General features: G+C 50.0%; 1 protein-coding gene across 1 annotated transcript; it reads left to right on the forward strand.

The window, feature by feature from the left end:
- Positions 1 to 180: 180 nt before the first annotated feature.
- Positions 181 to 8942, forward strand: LOC309523217 (mast cell protease 2-like). Its single transcript, XM_082207019.1, has 5 exons — positions 181 to 1231; positions 1847 to 1994; positions 3344 to 3485; positions 6356 to 6610; positions 8567 to 8942. Exons 1-5 carry the CDS (start codon positions 1117 to 1119, stop codon positions 8702 to 8704), a joined length of 798 nt encoding a protein of 265 aa, XP_082063145.1. The 5' UTR covers positions 181 to 1116; the 3' UTR covers positions 8705 to 8942.
- The last annotated feature ends 8705 nt before the right edge of the window (positions 8943 to 17647 follow it).

A 17647-nucleotide genomic window follows, 5' to 3' on the forward strand; every position in this document is an offset into this window, starting at 1 on the left:
GTTTTAACAATGAGTCCGTAAGTGACTATGGAGGCCAATTCTGGATCCACACATCCTTCCACAGTGGGGACATTGGTTTCCGGGTGGGAGTTGATCCCGTTGAGGGTTTGCCAAGCGTGTCTTCCTCTAAGCATGTTTCTCCCTTGCGTCCTGAGTTCGAGTGTCTTCAAAGCCCATGACACCTTTGGAAAAGGCTGTTCTCCAATTAGAGCGCTCGAAGGCAAGTGTTTCCCAATTGTTGGTGTCGATACTACATTTTTTTAGCTTTGCCTTGAGAGAGTCTTTTAACCTCTTTTGTTGACCACCAGCATTCAGAATAGTGTAGTTGCTTTGGAAGACAATAGTCAGGCATCTGAACCACATGACCAGTCCAACGAAGTTGATGTTGAAGAATCATTGCTTCAACACTGGTGATCTTTGCTTCTACCAGTACACTGATATTAGTTCGCCTGTCTTCCCAAGTGATGTGTACAATTTTTCGGAAACACTGTTTATTGAATCTTTCAAAGAGTTGGAGATGGTGTTTATAAGTGCTCCATGTTTCACAAGCGTACAGTCAGGTTGGTAGTACAATAGCTTTGTAAACAAGCATTTCGGTTTCCCTGCCAATGTCCTGGCAGCCTTCCAGGGCCACGTCCCAGTGGTGGGCGGGGCCTGAGGCAAAAGTGGGCGGAGCAACAAATGCAAATTCTACTTTTGCTCAGTAGGGTAGTTCCTAGACCAGGGGACAACTTTGGGGGAAAATCCCAATAAAAGCCCAAACACTTCAATCCTAAAAAAAGCTCTTTGGTCGGCCCTCACGCATGTTCACTTCATCCAATCTGGCCCTCTTTGAAAAAAGTTTCACCCGCTTCATGCTCCACCCGGGCAAGCAAGGGCCCATGTTTAGCCAAAAGACTGACGGAGGGTGTTAGGCAGAGTCAGGGGAGAGTCACAAGGGCCACACGCGACCCCAGCCCAGCTCTATTATCTTGCTCAGCGCTTCCCTTCCAAGAAGTAAGCCACTCGTACCAACGACTGTCGGATCCAGATCACAGATAAAGGAAGAGGAAGATTAGGTGGTCATGCAAAACCGTTTCCAGCTGCCGGTAGCCAGTCTATAAAACATGATGTCACATGAAGAGAGCCAGTCCGGTCCCTTCCTTCAACTTCAGAGGCAGAACGATGGAGCAGCCGGGGAGATTCTGCTTCCTCCTCTTTGCCCTTTTGTCTGCCCACTTGGACACTGGCGGTGAGTAGCGACTTCATCCAATCTGATGGCCAGAGCCGTCTCCCTCGGAAGGCGGAGGGCTCTCCCCCACGGGAGGTTTTTAGCAGAGGATGCTCTGTCAGGGATGCCTCCGTAGAGTTTCCTGCATTGCCCTGGGGTCACTGCCCACTCTAGGATTCTGCGATTCTATGATCACTGGGTTGAAGCAACTGCCCTATGAGGAAAGGTTGCAGCATTTTGGACTTCTTAGTCTACACAAAAGGCAAGTGACTGGATGGAGGTGTTTAAAATGGCACATGCAAGCAGAACAACAATAGAGAAAGGTCCCGCCCCCGGTGTCTCGTAACTCTAGAGATTGTGGACATCCAATAAAGGCAAATGCTGGGGAATTCAGGGCAGATAAAAGAAAGTGCTTCTTCACTCAGCACATAGTTAAAACTATGGAACTCCCTCCCACTAGAGATGGTGAGGGTCACCAATTGGGATGGCTAAGATTCTTAAAAGATATGCTGGATAGACAAGGCGACAAGCCCACTTCACAAGCCTCCTTCTCTCCCAAGTCCTACCTTGACGGCTCCAATATTGACGCCATTTCACGGTGTGGTGGAATCGGTGACTCTGGCCTCTCTCTTCCAGGCAGCCTCCGCAGCAAGATCGTTGGGGGTGGTGAATCGAAGCCACATACAAGGACGTATGTGGCAGCTCTGAAAGGAGGCGGAGGTTTCATGTGCGGGGGATTCCTCGTGGCCCCTCAGTGGGTCCTGACTGCAGCCCACTGCAATGGGTGAGTTGGGGTAACACAGAGTGGGTTTGAATTTTTAGACTTTCAGCTTCCAAAAATGGGGGGGGGGGGCTAAAAAGTTGACTTTGGAATTGAAAAGGTTTTTAGACTGGGTAAGTAGAACGTGTGTAAAATTGCATAGAAATAATTAAAAATGTACTGTATGTACTGTATAAAGGTAAAGGTAAAGGTACCCCTGACCATTAGGTCCAGTCGTGACTGACTCTGGGGTTGTGCGCTCATCTCGCTCTATAGGCTGAGGGAGCCGGCGTTTGTCCACAGACAGCTTCCAGGTCATGTGACTAAGCCGCTTCTGGCGAACCAGAGCAGCGCACTTGTCAGGGGTTTAGGAGCAGAGGCAAGGGCAAGGGAGGAAACAGAGAGCGAAGGGGAGGAGGCAGAAGAAAAGATGAGTGATGACGACGACCCGAGATCTCCGAGTCTTTCCAGTGAATCAGAGGATTCACAGAAAGGAGCACCAGTGGCCAGGGCAAGGGGGGAGTCTAGGGGGGCACCCCAGGAAGATAGAGCCAGAGGGGACTCAGAGGAGAGCAGTTGGAAATCGGGACCAGCGTCACCGCCAGAGAGCAGGGAAGAGGAAGGGAGCCAGGGGGCAAGCGCTGGCAGCTCACCACAGGAGGGAGGGCATGAGTCAGGAGTGGCCACACCTCCATCGGGGAGCGAAGAAACGGTTAAGAGGAAAGTGGAAGGTTGGGCGCGCGCGCCAAGTTCAAATGCAGAGGAAGGCGGCGCAGTAAGCAGCCCGGAAAGGGAGCCAGGTCCTAAAGCCCGGCGCAAGGAGGCAGGAGGGTCCGGGTCAGCGTCAGAAGAATCCCGGAAGGAAGAAGCCCCGGGGGGTAGAGGGACCCAGAGGAGGACAGTCAGGCGGAAAAGGTGGAGCAGGGCTAGGATATTAAGTTGGTGCGCACGGGGCGGAGACTCAGACGGAGCTTCGTCGATCTAGCTACTAGACGTAGAGTTGCGCGCAGCAGCGTGAGAATGGAAACTGTAATTCAATAAAGACTTTTACTAAATGATCGCTGGCTAGCGTGATCCTCTGTGAGCTAGGATCTTCAAGCAGCTCTGACAGCACTGAAACACCGTTGTATGTACGGTATACAGTACATGAAAGAACATTGTAAAGATTTGAAAATGTTTGCAGCTTTGATTTAAAATATTTTGTAATGTTGATTTTTGATACCGGTTTACAAATACTAAAGTTAATTTCTCTAAGCATAAAAAGAAGGTAAATAGGGTGATGGAGAAATGCTAAAGTGAATGTGATTACATATGGAAGCCGGGGGGGGGGGTAATCGGCTGTGGCTTTCTGTTGATTCTCTTCTTGTTCAAAGAGATATCTCCGTCATTCTGGGGGCTCACGACCTGAAGGCCGTCGAAAGCACCCAGCAGGTGTTTGGAGTCAAAAGTTACCATCAGCATCCAGATTATATGGTGGTTGCTGGAACCCCCTTCAACGACATCCTTCTGTTAAAGGTATGGAGAAAGATTGTCAACTGGTGCTTTCGCCCGAAATGCCTATGTCATTATTTATGGAACTGTCAAATTTCAGGTTGCAAATAGCATTCTGTATCCACATATACAAAAGTAAGATGACAAGTCAAGTCAAATAGGTAGTAGGTTGATGTTCTATGCAGCCCACAACAGCGGCGTAGCGTGAGTTGTCAGCACCCGGGGCAAGGCAAGTAATTTGCGCCCCCCCCTAACCCCTAACCTGCCGATCTGAGGCGAGTTGCCGCTGGCGCTGCCGCCCAAACCACACCGCTTGCCCGGAGGAGGAGGGGGGCAGAGAGGCGAGGAAAATACAACATGGCCCAGCAGCTGCAGCAGCAGCAGCGGAGGCGGGGCTGTGAGGAGGGGCTGCCTGGCGCGTCCTCCGCGGCCCTGACGCGCGGGGCTGAGAGCCGCTGCCTGCCGGACGCCTTCAGCCCTGGCGCGCGCGCAGCTCGTCGGTTCCACGAGACATGGGGCTCGGCTACAGCCTGCGCCCGAGGCTCTTCGGCGACTCCGGAGGCAGCGAGCGCGCCCCCCCCCAGATGTTGCGCCCGGTGTGGCCGGCACCCCTAGCACCCCCCACGCTACGCCACTGGCCCACAACTTGCAAGGGGTGGGGAATAAATTCAATAAATTTTGTATTTACAGTGGTACCTCTGGTTGCGAACGGGATCCGTTCCAGAGGTCCGGCCGTATCCCGAAGTTTTCACAACCGGAGAGACCACTTTTGCGCATGCGCGTGGGGCGAAGCACTTCCAGGTTTGCCGCTTTCACAACCTGAAGTTTACATTACCTGAGGGTAACGTAAGCCGAAGGTCCATGTACAGGCACACATACCTATTGGCAATTTTGGAATAATACATAAGCGCAAACACAGCCACCTTTTCAAAATCAGCACATCTCTGAAACCGGCAATATATTTCTCCAGTCAAGTTACGTCCACAGAAAGACATATACTCAGGTAAAGTGTCTATCGGAGGACATTTCCATCAAAATTCCACCCCACCCCCCATTTTATCTGATCAGTGAAAACAAACAAAAACCTCCAAAATCACAACAAAGGCATGTTGCCGGAAGGGGGGCAATCTGTCCCTCTTAATTCCTCCACATATCTTATTTTCCTAATTCCTCCTGACATTTTTAAATTTGCTTAATATGCACATTTCCCTAACCCAATTTCCCCCTAATAGAAGGCATTCTTGTTTTGCTGTTTTCATTGGATCATAGACTTGTAGAGCTGGGAGGCCTCACCCCAAAAGTCACCCAGTTCAGCCCCCTGCAAAGCAAGAGTCATAGCTAAAGAGTCTCTGCTATCCAAACTATGTTTAAGCTCTCCCCCCCCCCCCCGTGAAGGAGAGTCCAACACTTTCCCAGGTTCCCTTGTTGAACAGAGCCCCTTCCGCCCTAAAAGGAGGTGGAGTTGTGGGCTTCACGGCCCCACCACGTGCGCGGCGGCTGGAGCGATTGGGGGAATTTCCAGCCGCGTCATCCCCAATTGGCTGGCTCTGGGGGCGTGGCCTGCCCTACTTAAGGCAGGACGCGGCCGGGGATCTCTCTCTTTCCCCGCCTGCCAGCTGTTCCTGTTTCCCACCCTCACACCCTATAAGGTTTTCATTCCTTGGCCTTGCTATGGACCTCAGTTGGTCGCCGTTGAGCGGCCTGGTAGGAATTTTTGCACTTGGCAAATTGGCACCAACCACTTGGTTTTTGCCTAGCAAATCGTAGCAAACCGTCACAACTTTCTTGGTATTGGCGGTTAGGCATTGGTATTGCTCTGTAGAAGGAAGACGGGAGGTAGCACCATCGCCTGCCCCACATATTGAAGGGTAGTCTGGTAAAGGTTTCGGGGGGCGTGGCCTGTCGAAAGCCTAGGGAGGTGAGGGCCTAAGGCACGCCCCCTATCGATGACCCCGGGGCAGTTCCTAGTTGATGTGCATCAGCAGGACTCCCCCGACTGGTGGTTAACCCTTCCCGGACTTCAAGTAGACGGGCTGAAGACATATATAGTCGTTTAGGACCAATTCCTAAGCCAATACTGTTCGTCACCTGTAACCAATAATTGTGCCACTTGTCATTATTTCACTGGGGGGGGGGCTGGGAACTCGCCATGCAACTCTTACCTAGTCACATTCTCTGAAGTCTCTCAGCCTCGCTCACCCCACAGAGTGTTTGTTGTGGGGGAGGAAGGGAAAGGAGAATGTTAGCCGCTTTGAGACTCCTTCGGGTAGTGATAAAGCGGGATATCAGATCCAAACTCTTCTTCTTTCTTGTCATTTGACTCTATCGGTTCGGGTTCTGCCCTCTGGAGCAGCAGAAAACAAGCTGGCTCCGTTTTTCGTGTGACAGTCCTTCAGCTCTTTGAAGCTGGCTGTCATATCTCCTCTCAGTCTTCTTTTCTCCAAGCTAAACATACCCAACTCCCTCAACCATTCCTCATAAGGCTTGTTTTTCACGATTATATGCACTTGTATATATACTTTACCCTGGTATATACATATTTCCACTCTACGTGCACATTACTTGGCTGTGGAAATTTGCACTGCAAAATTCAGAGAAGCATGAATTTCAAAGGAAGGCCATGTTTTGATGAATGACTTGGGTTGTATCCAATTTTAGACTTGGATTGGGCAGATTAAAATTAAAGGACATGACTTACTTAAATCTATCAATCTAGAACTTAGCTAGATACCACCCATTATTTCCAAAAGCACAGATTAAATTAACGTTAAACATTAAGTGGATAAAGTTTCTCCCCCACCCTGAGCTATCAGTGCCCTCTCTGTGATGTCTCATGACTCTCTGGAAGCACGCCGATTTCAGACCATCCTCTTCTCCTCCTTCCTCCCCTGAAGCTCGACCGTGAAGCCAAGATCAACAAGTACGTCCAAGTCATCCCATTACCGGAAAACGAAAACGACCTCCTCAAAGACACAGAATGTTTTGTAGCTGGATGGGGCCGCATTGATGCGAGATACGAAGCCAGCTCCAAACTTTTTGAGACCAATGTCACCGCCCTTGGCCGCCGGAAGTGCCTCCAGTTCATTCCGGAACTCACCGACAAGATGGTGTGCGCCGGCAGCCGGGCCAAGCTCTGCGACGTCAGCAACGTAAGCAGGGTGCCCACATGTCATTGTGAAAAACAAGGAGACAGCTTTGCAGAACAAAAGCCCTTGCATTTTACAAAATTGCACATGCTAATTCATATGCAGAGATGCAATTTTTAGAAATGTTTACTAAAAGTTTTGGGGCTGCCAACATCTTTTTTTTAGGCCCATGGGCTCCTTTGGATCTTTGAGTGAGGGCTGTTGGTCCCTTCCGGTGGAATTCCTCTGAGCCTTGCAAAGTCCATAGAGTTGAAAGAGGAAGTGGGGAAGGAGCCCCCCCTTGACCCCTTTCAGCTCTGTATACTTTTCAAGGGAGGAAAAGGCAGTCACCAGCACTAAGGGGTGGGGAGAGAACCCAGAGACCCCGGGAGGACCGGAAGAGTACTATTGCACCCATGGGTGCCACTTGGGCGATCCCTGTGGTGATTTAAATGGAAACAGAGTGCAATTGCCTGTTGTGGGCAAGGCGAAGAGCAAGGGTGAATCCATGTTAGTGGTTTTTCTGCTTCTTGCAATTCACACAAAAAATGCCCCAACTCTAAAAATGGCTCCACTTTGCATCCTTCTGTGATCTTTCAGAAGACTTTTACGCCAACGTTTTACGTCCCCCACAGAAACCTGGGAACTGTAGTTTGTGGAGGGGGTTGGAAATCAGAGGTCTGAGAAGGGTGCACAACAGGTCCCAGGGTTCACTGGAAGAAGCCTGTGCTTTAATTGTGCATTCACTGAGCTCTAAAATGTGAGTGGTTTCAGTCCTACAGAAGCAGATCTATATTTCTGCAGCTCCCCCCCCCGCCCATTACTGCTCAATCCACAACTGTTTGAATCCACCCCATCAAACTTCCTTTTCTGCAGGGGGAGGCAGGATTGTGCTTGTGGTGGGGCTACTGGCATTGATGGAGGTTAATTGGGAGAGGGGGAGAGGGAATGGGGGAGACCATGCCCTCCCAAGAGTCTATGCCAGTGGTGGCCAAAATTGGCCCTCCAGCTGTTTGGGGACTACATTTCCCATCATCCGTGACCACTGGTCCTGTGAGCTAGGGATGATGGGAGTTGTAGTCCAAAAACAGCTGGGGGACCAAGTTTGGCCACCACTAATTTGTAGGCGCTTCTGCCGGGATGAAGCTTGCAAGCTATCTATCTATCTATCTATCATCTACCAGTGCTCTCATCCACCCAGATGTTCAAGCCCTCACCTGAGTGGGATAGGCAGGCACACCTGGAGATTTCAGTTCAGACTGGGACCCAAGAGACCACAGCTCAAATCCCCACTTGCTGTCCAGGAGTGGGCAGAGGAGGAATGGTGGAGACCCCCTGCCCAGCTTGACCCTTCCAGGAAGAGGAAGAAGAAGACTGTTCAGATTCACATCAGGGGTCACAGCTCAGAGGCGGATGAGGGGGAAAGTTGAGAAATAATGGGAGAGGAGGAGGAGGAGGAGGAAGCACCAGGGGGGCGACAGCTGATGGACACCGTGTCTTTAGAAAACATTCCAGACCCCCCCCTCTCCCAGAACCCGGCAAGCCTTGAAAGTAGGAGAACAAAGAGCTCAAAGACAGAGGGGCCTTAGCAGCACCCATGGGAGAGACGAATGAGGACGTGGGAGAGGGGGGGGGTGGAGATTCACTCAGGACAACGCCATTATCCAAGAGGCTGGGTTCTGTAGCCCTCGCTGTAAATACTGGATAAAAAGCGGTTGGTAAGAAACACTCGCTTGTCTTTGTACTTTCCTGAGCAACCAGCCAGGAGTTGCTGGCAGCAGCCCATGAAACTCACTGGGTGACTTTGGGACAGTCACTCCATCTCTCAGCCCAGCCCTACCTCGCAGGGTCGTTGTGAGGGAAGTGTTGCGTCAGCTGCCTGGAACTCCTTGGGGGAAAGGCGGGATAGAAATGCAATGGTGAATAATAATGTGAAATAAGTTTCTCTCTCCCCTCTCCAACCCCACCATTCCTGCTCAGGGGGATTCCGGGAGTGCCCTGGTCTGCAATGGAGTGGCCCATGGAATCGTCTCCTATGGCTTCCAAATCCCGCCATCAATTTACACGCGTGTCGCCGCCTATCTCCCTTGGATCAAAGAGACAATGAAGGAAGGGTGAGGCCAGCAAGGAGAAAAGCAGCCAGCAGCTCCTTGTTCCCGGCTGGATTCTTCCTGTCCCTGCTAGAGAGAGCCAGATACGAGAGACGCACTTGGTCATTGTGAAGTCAGATGCACAGGCAACTCCTCCTCCTGTGGATCGATCCCGGCTTTCCCCAGAGAAACCTCTGCCTTCTTCTGTACTGCTAGTGCTTACTGTTGCTGTATTGTTTCCTGAAATAAACAAACTTCATTGCAAACTTCTGTCATCCTTCTGATGCCCTGCCTCCCCTTTGCTCATCCCACCGACCCAGCATTCCCAAAACCTTGGACACCTCGCAGCACAATCCTAGGCATGTCTACTCGAGAGCAGGCATAGGTGAACCTGGCAGTGTCAGTTTCTCATTTCTTCCTATTTCAAGTCAGTTCTCCATATTTTGGGGGGCGGGGGTGGGGACAAATGTTTTCTTGTTTCCCCTTATTTACCCAAGAAACAACCATCAGTATTCACAGAAACATCAAATGTCTATTTAATTAAATTTACCTAAATTGTTTTACTTTTAAAACAGAAATATCACTCCACAATTTTGCCTAATGTAATGGGTTTTGCTGCATTATTGTCACTGATATAGGCGTTCAGGTTTACAATTAACCCTAGCAGATGCTCCGCCACTGAGGTCTAGCCTTCTTCTTAAAAATAAGGATTCCAGTCCTCATGGTTCTGGATGAAAGGGGCCTGCTTTAAACACAAACCTATTTAGTAAGAGCTTATGTGAATGGGAGTAAATGATGAGATAAAGGCAACTTCCTGTGTTCCTGGAACTTAGCTGGACTCAACGCTCACTGTTTTAAAACTTGGTTAGCTGCTTTGAACAGGCCTCCAGCTGGAAAGGAGGCAGGAAAGAATAAATCAATGTGATAAAGAAACGAAAGTGTCTGCTTTGAGTAAGAGCAAATGGCGGTTTTCCAGGGTGGGGAGTCGTTAGGCAGGGGCAAAACGGTCAGTTTCAATTTCTCTCACTTTCTCATTCCCTGCTGTCTGCAATGCTAAATTCAGTTCTTCACATTTCCATGTCAGCTTCTGATTTTTTAAAACAAATGGTCCTCATTTTAGTGCAACTTTCTCCTAAAACACACATTTTTGTATGACGTTTTGCCTGATGTCCTGTCCCCTCCGAGCAATTTCCTCATCTATAAGGCACTTTTGTATGTCACTTTCATAAGTGCATGCATTTTATACTCTGGTGTGTACATCTGGGGACACATTACACGGCTAGAGAACTGCATTGCAAAATCCCCTCTGGCTTCCTCCTCTTCCTCCTCCTCTGTAACTGTCCTAGAACTCAGCTGGGCAAAGGAAGACCCATCTTTCTCTGCCTCTCTCTGGGCTCTGGTGCCCCCTGCTGCTCTGCTCTCTGACTTCTCCAGCAGCCTCTTCTTAGGTTGCATCAAGCCTAGATGTGCCACTGGCCTGAGGCAACACAAGAGCCTGCTGGATTGACAGGAGCAAGCCAGCAATAAATCACACTGAGCAAGTTGGAATTAACCCTTTATTAGCAAAAACAGGATCAACACAGGAATGTCAGGCTTGATGAGCACAGCAACTCATCCCAGCGTGCCTTGCCCCGTGAAGCAGTTGCAGAGATTGAAGTTCCCTGTCTTCCCACAGCAGTCTAAGTTCCCTCCTCTCCAGGGCTTTTCCCAAGCAATCTGAGACTGTGATAGCGTGAAGCTAACTTCTCTTCCGCTCTTTTCATGCCTCTCCTGATTCGGAGGGGGGGGAGAGGGGAGTTTGTTGTAGCAGGAGGGGGACACACCCGTGACTCTTCACCAGCCAGACTCATCTCTGCCTCTTGGCCTCCCTCCATTCCAGATTCCTCTTCTGCCTCTGATTCTGAACTTCTCTCTGCCCCAGCCTCTCCCTGCTCACTAAACCCTGTTGCCTCTTCAGCTTCCTACAGGGTTTTTAAAGCTCTTTGAGCCCCCCTAAAGCACAGAAGTGGGTAGCAGCATTCAGCATCCGCACCCGGGGATTGGACAGGCCAAGTATAAGTGACTGGAATAGGCTCACATCCATTTTGCTGGATGAGGGAATGATCCTTCAGAAGGGTGGGATTCAATAACTAGGGGAGGTCAGCCTTCAGGATCACTGACCTTGGGGTATTGATAGAGGGACAGATTGCTTGGAGTGAGCTACCTTGAAAAGACCGTTAACATTTGAGTGGGTGAGGATATCATATTCTGCGTGCGGATAGTTAGCCTAAATGCCAAACACTTGCTAAAGGGGTTTCTTGAATGATGATGTTATGTGCCTCCAAGGGGCCATAGCTCCAAGGGGCCACAAGGGGCCATAGCCCGCCACCATGTTACCTGCAGGGCTACAGTCTTCCTCTGTTGTTCACCACCCCCACCTCCAAATCTGGCTTTCATCAGATATTCTGGTTCTGAAGGTGGAGGCTCCATTTCTCCTTCCTAAAGGAACCATTGATAGATCCCCATGAATTAATCTACTCCGTTCTTTTGGAAATCCAGTGGCTTGGAATAAATCAAGGAAGACCGAAAGGGAAATGAATGGGAATCCTGGTTAGCCACTGAATTGAGTGGATTCACTGGAGACAAAGGGAATGACTCTGGATTGCATTTGTTACCAGTCAATGGCAGCTCACCTCGGTTCCCACAGCTGCTTCCTGCCTCTGGTTCATGGGTGGCACCATTTTGGCAACATTAGCAAATGAACATCCACCCACACCTGAACATAGGAAACAGAAGGAATTATCCAGTGTCGCCATCATCATCAGTAGTAGCAACAACAATTTATGGTTATTGACAGACCAACTCTGTGCTACAAAGATGTCTGCTGGCAACATCTCTGTGGGAATCTCTTGCAGACGCCTGGAGACAAGACAGGTCGTGCATCCACAGCAGTGAGCAGAGGAGGAATGGCGGCTGGGAGGAGAGCAGCAGGAAGAAATGCCCTGGTGCATCTGCACAAGTGGACGCCTTCCTCTGCCCCTGCTGCAACAAAACATGTCTCTCCTGCGTGGGTCTCTACAGCCATAGCAAGAGCTGCAACCTTCCAACAGCTTGACCTCACCCCCAAAGGCGCACACCTCCATTGTTTCCTGAGACAGATGGATGCCAACCAGCCCGCCCTTCACCCAGGGAAAGTTACAACATTAAAAGACAAGGTCTGCTTAACAATTTAACTTGGAAGGTACTGGTTCAATAAAGCTCAAAAAGAAGGTTTGGACAATTAATGATTGGGAGTAGCTGCGCCATTAAAACTTCAGATCAGACTTGGACAACATCCCGGATTGGAACGGGAAGCTGCGCTGATAAAAAGACAGTTGGGAAAATATATACTAACAAAGCTGTATTCAGCGGATGAAAGTATATGATGTTTGACATGATTGAGAATCGTGGACTCAGGGATGGGAATCATAAAGCGTCAAAATTGAGATGTGGAAAATATGGAAACAACGAGGAGAAGCAGGAATAGGTGTGGAGATTTGCTTCAGAGATCCAGACTGTGAGGAGCTCCAAAAAGTTAATAAATATAATTTGGACTATAATTTGGTCTTTTTTATTTTAGTTTTTTATTTTAATTGGAGTATTATGATTGGATATATTAACTGGATTTTTTTATTGGAAAATCAATAAAAATGATTTAAAAACAAAACACAGTATTATAAATAGCTTAAAACAATCTACAATCAAAGATATAAGGTGGGTCCTAGAAGTATGCACCTCAAGTGTCACAAACCACCAGAGTAAAGGTACGTCTTCAGCCTTCTCCACAAGTTGTATAATGAAGGTGCCAGACGCACCACTTTGGAGAGGGACTCACCTGGTTGGGCCAAGGAGAAGGACAGGAGAAGACAGGGGCAGCAGAAGAGGCTGGCGGAGTCTCCACATCCTGATACTTGCCAAGGAGGGAGGTGCCTGACATTTAGCTCTCCCACCTCTTGACCCCATAGCTTTCTTTTGCCACCACCCACTGGACTCTGCCTCCCGCAGGAAGCCACAGTCTAGACTTGAGATCTTGAGAGGTGAATCTCAGCAGGCCACGTGACAGATCCCCCCACTAGAACAGCAATCAGATAGTGAGATGGTTTGTGTGCTTTGGTCCTGGCAGGGGCAGATAAGGAGACCTGGAAAATGAGGAACTGAGAGAACTTAGTTGGCAGGTCTGCCCATCCCTTGCCGGGGCTGAAAGGAGATGGAGTAGAAGAATGTCTGGAGGGCCAAAGGTTCTTAACCTGTGGACAAATCGGATGACAGAGACCATAACAGCCTGAGCATTTGTTTCCTAACTATGCTTGTAGCTCTTGCATGGTCCCTTCGAGAAGTCAGCCAGGTGGAGTAAGGAGGCAAAAGTAGAATGAGCATATTGAATATGCTGCCCCCTACTGTTTGCGCTCCCTGATTTCAGCCCCACCAGCTCCAATAAGCTGTATAGGGTGTTAGGGGAGGGAGGGGCAGTATCTCTATTGGCATTCTGTCCACCTTTGGTCCCCACCCTGCACTCTGCTCTCACCTGTGGCTCCTAAGTGCTGTCAGCATGGGAACTGGGCAGCTAAACCAAGTGAGGGCAACCACTGGGTCTCCAACTCTTGGTGAGTTAGGGGCTTCCCCTGCGTGTGAAGACAGGCTCCAGCAGAGAGAGTGGACAGGACGAAGAGTGGATGGGTCCAATGATTAAGAGTACACGGCCCAAACTTGGATCTTGGCATCCCATAATTCTTCATATCTATCTATCTATCTATCTATCTATCTATCTATCTATCTATCTATCTATCTATATCTATCTATCTATCTATCTATCTATCTATCTATCTATCTAATCTCCTTGCACCAGCACCCACTGCCTTGCAGGACATCTCCGGGATGTCGCAGGAACCCCCCCCCCCCCGCAATCATTCAGTTTGTATAAACTCCACACACACACACACGACATACACGGCGCTTCTGTTATAAATTCATAGAAAATCAACCATACATCGCATCTTCCATATCTGGGTAAGGTAATTGAGAGAGCGGTTGCTGAACAGCTTGGTAGGTTTCTGGAGGAAACATCGGCTTTAGATCCATTTCAGTCCGGTTTCCATCCTGGTTTTGGGACGGAGACGGCTCTGGTTGCCCTAACAGATGATCTCCGTAGACAACTGGATTGAGGCGGGTCAGGACTGGTGATCCTTTTAGATTTGTCAGCAGCCTTTGACATGGTTGATCATGATCTCCTGGACCACCGCCTCGCAGACGTGGGGATACAGGGCATAGCCTGTAACTGGCTGTGCTCTTTTATCTCTGGTTGGGGACAGAGGGTGGCACTAGGGAGGGAAATGTCGTCGCGCCATTCCTTGGTGTGTGGAGTGCCGCAGGGCGCAATTCTCTCCCCAATGCTTTAATGGATTGAAGTTGAATCCTGACAAGACAGAAGTACTGTTTTTGGGGGACAGGGGGCGGGCTGGTGTGGAGGACTCCCTGGTCCTGAATGGGGTAACTGTGCCCCTGAAGGACCAGGTGCGTAGCCTGGGAGTCATTTTGGACTCACAGCTGTCCATGGAGGCACAGGTCAATTCTGTATCCAGGGCAGCTGTCTACCAACTCCACCTGGTACGCAGGCTGAGACCCTACCTGCCCGCTGACTGTCTGGCCAGAGTGGTGCATGCTCTAGTTATCTCCCGCTTGGACTACTGCAATGCGCTCTACGTGGGGCTACCTTTGAAGGTGACTCGGAAACTACAACTAATCCAGAATGCGGCAGCTAGACTGGTGACTGGGGGCGGCCGCCGAGACCACATAACACCGGTCTTGAAAGACCTACATTGGCTCCCAGTACGTTTCCGAGCACAATTCAAAGTGTTGGTGTTGACCTTTAAAGCCCTAAACGGCTTCGGCCCAGTATACCTGAAGGAGCGTCTCCACCCCCATCGTTCTGCCCGGACACTGAGGTCCAGCGCCGAGGGCCTTCTGGCGGTTCCCTCATTGCGAGAAGCGAAGCTACAGGGAACCAGGCAGAGGGCCTTTTCGGTGGTGGCGCCCGCCCTGTGGAATGCCCTCCCATCGGATGTCAAGGTGATGGAAAACTACCTGACATTCAGAAAACATCTTAAGGCGGCCCTATTCAGGGAAGCTTTTAATGTATGATATTTTAATGTTTTTTTGGTTTCTGTGGAAGCCGCCCAGAGTGGCTGGGGAAACCCAGCCAGATGGGCGGGGTACAAATAATAAATTATTATTATTATTATTATTATTATTAACATCTTTATGCACCCCCTTGCCCAGATTGTCCAGAGCTTTGGGCTGGGCTGTCACCAATATGCTGATGACACTCAGCTCTATCTGCTGATGGATGGCCACACTGACTCGGCCCCGGACACACTGACCAGATGCTTGGAAGCTGTGGCTGGATGGTTTCGTGGGAGCCAAGTGAAACTAAATCCTTCAAAGACAGAGGTCCTATGGGTGGGTCGGGATGGCATGGGGATGAGGGACCAACTCCCTTCTCTTGCGGGGGCCCAATTAGTGCCATTGCCTTCCGTTAAGAGTTTGGGTGTAATCCTTGACGCCTCCCTTTCCATGGAGGCGCAAGTCACAGCAACAGCCAAGGCGACATTTTTCCACCTTCGCCGCATCAAGCAGTTGGTCCCTTACCTTTCCCGCCCTGATCTGGCCACAGTGATCCATGCGACGGTCATCTCCAGGCTTGACTACTGTAATTCGCTCTACGCGGGGCTGCCCTTCAAGCAGACCCAGAAACTCCAGCGGGTGCAGAATGCTGCAGCGAGGCTCCTCACGGGGTCTCTGCCATGGGAGCACATTCACCCAGTGCTTTTCCAGCTGCACTGGCTCCCGGTGGAGTACAGGGTCAGATTTAAGGTGCTGCTTTTGACCTTTAAAGCCCTTCACGGCCTAGGACCCTCGTACCTACGGGGCCGCCTCTCCCGGTATGCTCCACGGAGAGCCTCAAGGTCCATAAGTAGCAACACCCTAGTGGTCCCAGGCCCTAAGGAAGTTAGATTGGCTTCAACCAGAGCCAGGGCCTTTTCAACTCTGGCTCCGGCCAGGTGGAGCGCTCTGCCTCATGAGACCAGGGCCCTGCAGGATCTGATTTCTTTCTGCAGGGTCTGTAAGACAGAGTTGTTCCGCCTGGCCTTTGGCTTGGAGACAATTTGATTCCCTCCCTCCCTCTTTCTTTTTTCTTTTCCTTCTCCTCCTGCGATGAGGCTACATTTAATATTTTAATGTTTCAATATTTTAATGCTGTATTTTAATTTTGTTTTTAAGTTGTAATCATTTAACTTGTTTTAATTATTGCTTGTAAGCTGCTCTGAGCCCGGCCTTGGCTGGGGAGGGCGGGGTATAAATAAAAATTATTATTATTATTATTATTATTATTATTATTATTATTATTATTATCATCTGCTCCGTTCCACTTTTATTTTACTCCATGAAGCATAGCTGTCAGCTTACAGATTTGAAAATAAGGGACCAGCAGCCTTGAAAATAAGGGACCTGCAGCCTCACCTGTTCCAGGCACTCCAGTCTTCCTGTCCTCCTGCAGTCTGGTCAAACTCATGCTGGTAGCTTTGAGAACACTGTCCAACCAACTTTGTAACCAGAGGTTCAACTGAATAGAATCTGAATCACATGCACCACAAGGCCTATGCAGCCTCAACGTAAGATGGCTCCCCGGCCTGGCTTTGCACTGCAAAGTTTGCAGCAGCACGTGCAACAAAATGGCGTCCAGCATTCAAAACCCCCCTCAGCTTGCATTAACTAGCCACACACAAGGCATGCAAGCTCCACCCCCCCAGTCGTTCTTAGACTCCTTATTGGGTGAGCAACACAGCCAAGCAACGCAGTTAGAGCCTCCCTCCTCCCTGGCCGGCAGGGAGGGAGGGAGAGGAGCTGCTTCCTTTGAAATTTAAGGGACATCATTTAAGGGACATCCATCAATAAGGGACAGCAGCGGGACATGGCGCTGGAATAAGGGACTGTCCCTTCAAATAAGGGACACTTGACAGCTATGCCATGAAGGAAGGACTACAAAATGGGGAAGGTTTGATACAGGGCAGCCATAATCCCTTCACCATCCCAGCACATCCACAGGAGCCCTGCCCAGTTGCTATGCCAACCCTGATGGTCCTAGACAGAAGACCATCAAGATCACAAAGAACTTGCATATAGGAGTGGATTCAGCATGGACTGGAACAAAGGACAATGATCAGCTCTTCCCTCTGGGGGCAGGAAACTGCAAACTCCCCTCTGTCACCTGGAAAGTACTCATGGGGAGGGGGAAAGGGGGAACCAGCCAGGTGACAAGATACTCAGGTTACCTCCACAACTCCTCCCTCAACCCCTCCTTTTTGTGATGTAGTTGTGATGTAGTCTTAGGGGTGTAGTTTGGGGGATTAGCAGCTAATAAAAGTTTGGGGGCTCTTTTGTTCGGGGCTTCCATCTTGTTCCACCTGGTGGCAGGTGGGAGTCCTGTCGCGACAGTCTTCAATCAAGACCAAGCCTACTGGCTGCTGTTTTGCGCTGGTATTCCTGGCTGGTGTCCTTGTTTTTTTGTCCAAGGGAGCCCTCAGATTTCTCCGTTAACAGGGAGAAGAAAAGGCCAAAAAGGAACCCCTACAGAAACCCAGATTGGAGGTTGGACGGCGCCTTGTCTGCCTCCTTCTGGCAACTCCTGCAGCCAAGCTGGCGCCAAACATCTTGCTCTGCTTTCCTTTGGACCCCCCACCCCATTGTGGCCGAGAGGCGGGATCTTGTCATCTGGCCAGCCCAGGACCTCCATAGAAACTGACCAGGCAGCTTGCAGCCTGGAGAGGTCCCTTGAACGCTACTAACACGGCAGAAACATTGCAGGAGGCAGCAGTGGGGCGATTCCCGTCTCTGCAGCCGCAGCCGCAGCGGCCCCTGTGCTGCTCCCTCTTCCAGCCACATAGGAAACAACATG

Source organism: Podarcis vaucheri (assembly GCF_965113315.1).
Source record: "Podarcis vaucheri genome assembly, chromosome: 18".
In the NCBI taxonomy this organism is placed as follows: domain Eukaryota; kingdom Metazoa; phylum Chordata; class Lepidosauria; order Squamata; family Lacertidae; genus Podarcis; species Podarcis vaucheri.

Bases quoted from the DNA above. Each gene is read 5' to 3' on its own strand.
- LOC309523217 (XM_082207019.1), top strand. From the start codon at position 1,117: ATGAAGAGAGCCAGTCCGGTCCCTTCCTTCAACTTCAGAGGCAGAACG. The intron at 1,995-3,343 runs GTGAGTTGGGGT...TCTTGTTCAAAG, and splicing joins ACTGCAGCCCACTGCAATGG to AGATATCTCCGTCATTCTGG. The intron at 3,486-6,355 runs GTATGGAGAAAG...CCTCCCCTGAAG, and splicing joins ACGACATCCTTCTGTTAAAG to CTCGACCGTGAAGCCAAGAT.